A 9,208-nucleotide genomic window follows, 5' to 3' on the forward strand; every position below is an offset into this window, starting at 1 on the left:
ATACAGACCAGTGTGTGTTTTGCATATCAGACATACTTTTGCTCCTTAAAGTAGGCCAGCATGTTTGGTTTCTCTAAAGCACGCCCTGACGCCTCGGAGGAAGAAGTGAATGTACACCAACAGGTTTCTAGAAGCAGCAGAAGTTAATCTGTCACATATTTATTTGTGTTTGCTCGTTTAACAAGTAATGAACATTTCAGTCGTGTGGTGCAGCGAGCATCGACTGGCGGTCCTAAAGACTCGTCCACCACAGGTCAGGTCGGCGGTTGTGGTTAGATTAGTTAAAGCTGATTCAGTCACAGGTAGGCAGCTCTGAATGTTAGGATGTGTGTGGGTAGAGGCTTTGTTACTCGCTCTGTGTGCAAAAAAACCACACAGATCAGCATGACCACGTGTCTGCTGATGTTTCTGTAAAAGTTACACTTTCAGACTTCTGAGCTACAATGTTGTGACTTTACTGTCGCTCAGCCCTGCTTGGAGTTATTTACACACATTTTTATGAACCTAAGCATTAAATGATTAAATGAAAGGTTCAAGGTTAGCAGATTTGAATATGTTTAAAAGCTTATTTTTTATATATATATAGACATGAAACGAAGTGAAAACCTGTTGCACTTCATTGGTAAAATAAATAATTTCTGCTTGATCGTACCGTGTAGCGACAAGCTAAACATTCATTTGAAGCGTGCTTAAAGGAAACAACACTTTCAGTTATCTGCGCTCAATCTGTTTTTAAATGTCAATAAAGATAAAAGCAGGAAAGATTCCAGGCGTAAAGCTTAAAGAGCGTCTCACTGAAATAAACACCTGGATAAAACGGTATTTCATGACGGCAGTCTTTGCCTCTATGAGTGGAAATAACGTGGAACAATGACCGTCTGCTCGTATGTTTCTGATCACTTCAGGGGGAGCGTGTTTCTGCGGTTTCATGAGGAACCGTCAGTTTCGCTTTAATTTGTCATTTCCTGTCGAGTCACAAAGAGAACTTTAATCTTTGAGAAGATAAGAAATGATGACTGAAGAGGAGAAATGAAAGATCTATTATATCTGAGCTCAGCTGAACTTATGTTAAAGTAAATTAAAGATCATTAAAAGCAAATTGGTGTTTTTTTTATCGTTGGAACGGTTAATAAAACGTGTGAAATAAGTTAAACTGTAAAAACATTCTGCTGATGTCATGCAGCGTGGTTTAACAGGTTTTCTTCGTCATGTCCGCAGGGAACCCCGGAGTTCGTGGCTTTGTCTCAGTGTGTTCATTACTTCGAGTGGAAGACCTACGCCGCCTGCAAGAGAGACAAATTCAAGCCTCACAAAGAGGTAGGTGCTGAGGCCTCCTGTGGGCGGCCGGCCTTCAGGTTTCTCTGTAAGAATAAACACGGCGTCACATCTTTTACCGTCAGAAACAATTAACCAGCTGACAGGAAGCAGAGAGCTTTCCAGTCCTACGACTGAAGGCGGGTCACGTGGTGTCACATTGTTCGAGTCTGCGTGGAATAAATGAGAGAAAAACGTTCCTCATTTAGCATCAGTTCTCTTCAGCCATCTTTAATCCTTGCTGTGGCAATCAAAAATGCAATGTTTTTGTTTTTCTTTAACATGCAAAGAACAAATGAATGGCAAACATTTCTGTTGTCAGCAGAAACGGGTCATCTCTGGTTTGAGGTGACACTTCCTCCTGCCGGCAAACGCCGTTTTCTCCTCCCTTCAGTCAGACTGAAGGGAGGAGAAAAAACTGTTTTAATGGCGCAAAGCGGTTTTTCACCACTTTAATATTTAACGGCAGACGTGACATCCTCGTGTAGGACGAGTTTTCATCCTGCAAGTGTGGATTTCAAGAAGTGAAAATGGGCAGGAAGTGAAGGTGATTGGTCGAAATTGCATCAAGAGTAGAGATCACAACTTGCTGCAGGGCCTGACGGATGTAATTTCTCTGTTTTTGCGTAACATCTATAAATACGACATCTGTGCAGCATTAATGCTTCCCCTCTCCGACCAGGTGCCCTGCTACGTGTTCGACTCCGACGGTAAGAAGCACGACCTGAACCCTCTGATCAAACTGACTGATGGATACCTGGTGGACGACGGGAACGACGACGACGTCGACTTCTACATCAACCTCTGCCGAAGTCTCAGCAAGTCCCAGAGCGAAGGTGGATGGGATGGATGGCTGATCTGATTTGAAATCCTGTGGCTTTTTAAGACTTACTGAGGGGTGAAAATGGAAACAGAACAGTAGAAGAGAAGTGTCCTGAAATCAGAAATATCACAGTCTGGCTAAGAAATAAAAGGGAATTGTTTTTTTCTACTTATTCTTATTTTAAATCAGTGGTAACAAGTCACTGTTTCCATATAGGACAGTGTTTGTGTTTTTAAAACTAGATATGGCCTTTAATCGTCAGTAGATGTTTTCTCAAACACTTTATTTATTGTCACATTCAAACACAAAGAAATTTAATTGGCTTTTCTGCTCTGAAGGCTAAAGAAGGTGATTAAAAAGCACCAACAAAAAGCAGCAAACATCACACTATTTTCAAAGTAAAGAAAACTAAATGCAAACATTGTTATAATAAAAGAAAGCGACACCACCAGTACTGCATCTTTGAATGTTTTTAACAAACTGAGGCTGTTTGACAAATTTAGCTGATTAAAATAAACCCATTAAGTCTTAATGCACCTTTCAGAAAAGAAAACGAATCATTTGAAACTAAACCTCTTTATATAAAGTGTTGATGCAGATCAGAACATGAGATTAAATGATTCTTCATACGATGAACACATGGCGTATAATAGCTTGTTTCTGTGGGAAATTACAAATTTATCAATATTTTTGGAGCATAAATGCAAACAATAAAACTGTTTAGCCATTTCAAGTCTTATTTCTGATGATTTGGCTTCAGTATTTACTCTGTTCTTGGTTGATTCGCTCTGCTGGAGGTTATAATTTCACCGTAACCATGTTCTCATTGAACAGAACGTTAGGATTTCTTTTCCGTGAATCTAAACCTCTCATATTGATTCGCCCTCCCTCAGACAGTCCAGTTAAATCGTGTCCAGACGGCTCTGCGGCGTGCCTCGTCACCAAGCAGGGCTCCTTCAGCATGGGCTCTCCGACCCGGCAGCTGGAGCTGGTGTCCAGCGAGAGGTAACGGGTTCATCGGCCCAAACAGTTTTTATTCTGATGGCTTCGTCTGTTTAAGACCGGGGTAGGCCACCATCCTGCATGTTTTACTTGTTTCTCTGCTCCAACACACCTGATTCATGGTTAAATCACCTCTTCATGTTCTGCAGAAGCCTGTTAATCACCTGTTGATTCAGATCAGGTGTGTTGGAGCAGAGAAACAACAAAAAACCTTCCAGGACCAGGGTTACTTACCCCTGATTTTAAAGATGAAGATAGCTTTAATGTTTAATGAAAAAACACCTAATTTTGAAATCCTCTTTAACTGAAACAACATTTGAGTTTTCTTGTTTTGTTTCCTCTCCAGGTTGAGGTTACAGTATGAGCTGGGCGCCGACTCGCCTCCTGATATGTGTGGAGAACACAAGCCGACCGTCAACATCACCTTCATCTGTCCGTCAAGCAGGCGATCGGTTCGTTACGCAGCTGAAGCCGCTGATCTGCCAGTTTGATTTCCTGGGAATATGCACCGCTAATTATTCCCTTTTTTTTTAAAAATTAATTTAGGGCAGCACTCCTAAGATGATAGCTGAGTCGAACTGTCGTTACGAGGTGGAGTGGGTGACGGAGTATGCTTGCCACAGAGACTACCTGGAGAGTCACACCTGCAAGCTGAGCAGCGAACAGCACGACATCTCTATAGACCTCACACCCCTCACCCTGACCTGTAAGTCCTTCTGTTTTTGATCTTTAATCACCACAGAAAGGCTGTGGTTATCCTTTAACACAGGGGTGTCAAACCCAGTGACGCAAGGGGGCCAAAATCAAAAATTTGGTCCTAGCCAACGGCCAATCATAATCAATATTTATTAAAAATTACATAAATTAATTGGTTTTAGATGTATTATGTCAAATCATTCATATAGAAATATCAATGACCTTTTCCCAGTTACAGATTATACAGAATTTAGAGCAAACAGACTTTAATGAACACAGACAAATAGATCAAACTTCAAAAAGCTCATCATTAGCTGTCATTTCTTACGCCTCACTCAGCTTTTAAATGAAGTTTTTAACATTAAAGCAGATTTTTCAACAAAAACCTGATCATACAGAAATTAAAACTATATATTGTTGGCTTCAAATATAGAACCAGAGACTCGATCTGTCCCAGATTAGAGGGCCAGATGAAATGTTACAGAGGGCCGGATCTGGCCCGCGGGCCTTGAGTTTGACAAGTGTCCATAACTATAACTATAAGTAACCATAACCTTTGGGAAAACAGCATTAAATAAGACCGCAGGGTTGCTTTAAAACTTTTAAATGACCAATTATTATTAGGCCAGCTTTTATTTAAAGGTGCTCATTTTAAAAATAAATCCAGAAACAAAATGATTTTCATGTTTCTGGTTTAGGTGACCCTAAATTAAAGAGTTTTAAGCTAAATTTGTGACCAGATGCCGACTACCTTGTGTTTGTTTACCTACAGAAACACCCGATGTAACTAAAAGTAGGTCAAACTTTAAGCTTATCAGCCATATTTGTTTACTTCCACAGACTACAGCCATCCTAATTACTCGAGCTTCCACATGGTTTTCAGCAGATTCAGCTGAGCGCTTTGTTTACATTAAGTGCAGACCCTCATTTTACAACTGCACTCAATATATCTAAAATAAACTCCTGGAGTAAACTCTTTATGTTTGATTTCATACTTTGCAGTTTGCCTTTTAATGTAACTGCTGACATTTTACAGAAAAACTTTTATATAAATGTGGACTAAAATCTGTCAGGTTGAATAAATGATGCCACCCGGTGGCCTGATTGTATGAAATGTAAATCTGTGAGGAAATGTACTACATTTCTCACGTTTGTCTCGTTTTCCTTTATTAAGTAGCTTTATTTTGCCATTCTAATTGTCCTGCCCTCCTCGTCCTCAGATTATAGAAAAAACTTCAGGCCAATATATCTGTAAAAAAAAAAGAGGATCCAAACTTTTTTTTTTAGTTTCGTCGCTCTTCTTATTCACCATTTCGTTTATAACTCAGAGGAGTTTTTGGCTCATCCTGCTGCTGTTTTTAACTCCAGTTAGAGGAAGTCCTGATGAGTAAAGTGTCACGACCTTACTGTGTCTGTCGGCTCGTTTTTGGCAAGAAAACACTAAATTTCAGTCACGTTTTTATAGAAGCCTGTGTGTTTTAATGTAGTAATTTATTGTTTTAGCTGCCTGTTTAAGATTAAAATAAAACAAATTCCAGGCGACTCATTTTCTCGCCTGTTTTTATAAGAGCATAGTTACATATTCTTTATTTAAAGCATTTCTTTATTTATTGACGAAACATAAGCAACTTGGGGGTCAGTTTTAAGCGTAATAGGAATTAAAAGTTGGTATAAATGGAACGTGGGATCAAACAGCGATGCTTTAACCTCCAACCTCAGCTAAAATCTGCTGGTTATCTGTTAAACTGTTCAGGATTTATCAGCCTTTGAGATTTTATTTCAGGTTTCCTCAGTGTTCAGGGTCGCAGGAGGCATGGGACACCCTGGACAGGTCGCAGTCCATCACAGGGACACATAAAGACAAAAAAACATTACAGAAGCACCTATAAACGTTAATGTTGTCTGAAGGAGGAGACCGGCGAGTCAAACCTGTGCAACAAGCCGACCGACTGCTTCCTTATGGTTTTATATAAATATATATATTGTTGAAAAGTTGTTTTTTTGTTTACAGGTTTAACCCAACCTATGCCATTTTATTATTTTTATTTTATTATTCTTGTTTCAGTGTAAATTGAATATAAATAAGTGAAGCCGAACCTTTGAATGTTTGCGTTCAGCTTCAGACCATCCGTACTACGCTCACTCTGGACTCAGTGGAACGTCGGAGGAGTACATCTTCTACCTGAACGTTTGTGGAAAGGCGCCCTCTAAAGAATGTGGCAACGATCTGTTCATCTCGTCCTGCCAGGTGAAGGCATCAGGGGACATAAAGAAGGTGGCTGGAAGATATCAGAACCAGGCACTACGGTAAGATTAGTCTGTCTGTCTGTGTGTGTGTGTCTGGTTTGCGTTACCTTTTAGGATTTTGTCAGGAACAGCAGTCCATATGTAGTCAAAAACCCTGTCCTAATGTGGTGGAACGCCATCTTTGGGTTAGGCGATATGGAAAGAATCATATATCACGATATGGACTATTTTGTATCATGATAACGATATGTATCACGATATACAAAGTAATATCATTGCTTACTTCTTTCAAACTTTTATTTTGAGGTGACATTTAACTGAACTTTTACAAACGGGAACTGCTGCATTTTAGTGCCGCAACATTTATGTGTCAAATGACAACAGATGACTCCATTATCTTCGGCCGGCTACGTTTACAACTTGCTTGACCTCGCGCTTTTTGGACTGTCATGTATTCTTTTTTGTGGTTCTTCTTTAAGTGATAGAAGAGGTTTGTTGTGTTGGCGTCTTGTAGCTGAGTTTGCAAATGACCGTTTTCTGCTCCGTGTCGGACTTCTTGAACCCAAAATGTAACCAAATCACAGACGTACCGCCTCGTTTTGGTAAAAGTCCTTCTTGGGCTGCCTGCTAGCTGTCTCCACTTGTTGTGACCCCGGGTTTGATACTTCCTGCGTCTCAATCTTTCAGCTCTCATGAGTTAAATGCCGTAAAACACGTTGCAAACCCACACATGAGTCAAATAATGAAAAGCAGTGTCATGTCACAAAACCACAATATGGTATATAGTTACTTTTTATTCTTGTTCATCACTTATATAAACTAAATGTATGCAAAGTGACAACACTAATACATTCATCGCAGCCTGTTTTATGAAATATTTGCATGAATAATTGATAAAATTATGTTAGAGACGATAGAAGAGCACGATAGACACTTTTCTATCGCCCCCATGATATCCATCGTCATATCGCCCAGCACCAGTTAGGCGTGCACTAATACAGAAATAAATGGAAGTCAGTACAATGTCCTAATAAGGACAAAAATGCAAACGTATGTGTCTGTTAGCAAAATATGACAGGAGCCATCCAAAGACCGTTTATAAGATCTTTAACGTGTTATTTCTCAGGCGACAGTGCATGAGGCTGCTTGAATCTGAGTTCATCTCCTAATTACCATAATTAAGTGATCGTTAGTACTAATTACTAATAGAGATGATCTTCATAACAGATCGTTTTCAGGTATTATTATTCGCATGTAACTGCCTCTGCAGTCATGTGTGTTTCACAGACATCTGATTAAAACTTGTTGTAGTACCTGAGAGTCATCCCCAACAGATACCCTGAGCGCTGACAGATCTGCGCGCTCGTAGGTCACGTGATATCTCTGCAATTTATTTCTCTTTCTCTGATAATTTTAATATCATCATTCTAGAATAAACCTGACAAACTGATGTTTACTGAAGTTAAGAGCAGCGTTTGTCTAAGGTCTTGTGTTTTTGCGAGCGAGGCCTAAATGTTTGGCGGTAAATTAACTTTTCCTTTAAGCTTCTCGCCCTCCATAAATGCTTCTGTTCCTCCCTGATTCTCTGCAGGTACTCGGACGGAGATCTGACTCTGATTTATCCGAACGGAGACAAATGTTCCTCCGGCTTCCAGAGGATGACCATCATCAACTTTCAGTGCAACAAGACTGCATGTGAGACAAACGTTTAAATAAAACTTATTGCAATAATGCCATCTGGTGTTGACTTTCAGAAACTGACTCATTCTGTAGGTCTTTGGCTTTTAGCAGAAAAACTCGATATAACTTCTGTTCGTGACACGACTGGAAGGGAAATCGTTCAGATGGGATCGAGTCATGAATTAAATTCGATGGATTGTCCTTCTGATTGTTTGGCGTGTCTCCTGCAGCCCAGGGAGGACGGGGGAACCCAGTTTTTGCCGGTGAGACGGACTGCACTTATTACTTCAACTGGGACACGGCGTTCGCTTGCGTAAAGGAGAAGGAGGACCTGCTGTGTCGGGTCAGAGATGGCTACAAACACTACGACCTGTCGCCGCTGACTAAATACCCCGGTGAGTTCACCTGAGCAGTCCGGCAAACTCTTATTTACTTCGTTTAAAATGTGACACTTTCTTGTTTTTATTACCCTAACAAACAGGCGTTCTTCTTATCTGATAACATTAACGTCTCAAAGAGAAACATGGAGTCCTGTGCAAAAGTCTTGAGCCGTCCATCATGTCTTTTTTAAATTTTTCCAAACAGCCAGACTTCCTTGTAACTTTTTAAAAGTTTTTCTGTTTGCCCATTTCCAGTCCAGTCCTCAGATCGGACGTTGACAGCACATTTTGCAGTGTGTGCTTAAAAAATAAGAAAAGAAAAACAGGACATAATATTTGATAATCATGTCTTCAGGAAACGGAACAAAAATCCAGTAAAGACAGAACTGAGAGATGCTTCATCCTTCAGTTGATTATCCGCTGAATGTCAAGTTTTTAAACTCAAAGCTGTTTGAGAATCACCCTGTTGGTGCTAAAGTATTTTCTGCCTGTCAAACTGAGCTTTTTGGTTCCTTTTTTAATACATTTAACTAAAGAAATGTGAAAACATTGTCTTTATGACTGGCTGCTGGTAAGAAAGAACCTGAAGATCGAATTTAAACTTGGTTCTTTGCTAAATTAAACACTTGATCATCCCTTGATCAGACCCTCCAGGATTTTGCGATGTTGCGATCGCAGCTATTAACGCAAAATCAAGCAAACCCCGCAAAATCGCAACTTTTTGCAACTTTGCCCAAAATACCGAAACTTTCCTGCAACTTTAACCCAATATTTATTGTTTCTAAAGTGATTCGCCACCATTTCTGCGGTCTAGTCTCTTCTTTGTGGGTTTGTGTAGCGTGGAATACAAAATAACCCCAAATAACTCAGGAAGAAGACACGTGACGTCACTTCCTGTTAACATCAGAATGCCGGGAGCGTGCGGGAGCAGCGACCGAAGCCAAAATGTGCGCTAATGCTTCACATTTGCCCACAAAGATTTCAGCAAACCAGTTTCCTCCCCAGCTGCAGCTGTTTTGCACGTCCTGCAGTGTAATCATGGAACATAAACGCATCGACAAACACT

At 40.2% G+C, this 9,208-nt stretch overlaps 1 protein-coding gene across 1 annotated transcript in view; it reads left to right on the forward strand.

The window, feature by feature from the left end:
• The window catches only part of igf2r (insulin-like growth factor 2 receptor), a 40,236-nt gene that overhangs the window by 7,980 nt on the left and 23,048 nt on the right, over positions 1-9,208 (forward strand). Inside the window, exons 4-11 of the mRNA XM_017440087.3 lie at positions 1,219-1,317; positions 1,997-2,150; positions 3,031-3,142; positions 3,486-3,591; positions 3,686-3,845; positions 5,953-6,142; positions 7,674-7,777; positions 7,993-8,157. Of these exons, the coding sequence (XP_017295576.1) occupies positions 1,219-1,317; positions 1,997-2,150; positions 3,031-3,142; positions 3,486-3,591; positions 3,686-3,845; positions 5,953-6,142; positions 7,674-7,777; positions 7,993-8,157 (1,090 nt within the window). The remainder of the gene's footprint in view (positions 1-1,218; positions 1,318-1,996; positions 2,151-3,030; positions 3,143-3,485; positions 3,592-3,685; positions 3,846-5,952; positions 6,143-7,673; positions 7,778-7,992; positions 8,158-9,208) is intronic.

The sequence above is a fragment of the Kryptolebias marmoratus genome, linkage group LG19 (assembly GCF_001649575.2).
Source record: "Kryptolebias marmoratus isolate JLee-2015 linkage group LG19, ASM164957v2, whole genome shotgun sequence".
Classification (NCBI taxonomy): domain Eukaryota; kingdom Metazoa; phylum Chordata; class Actinopteri; order Cyprinodontiformes; family Rivulidae; genus Kryptolebias; species Kryptolebias marmoratus.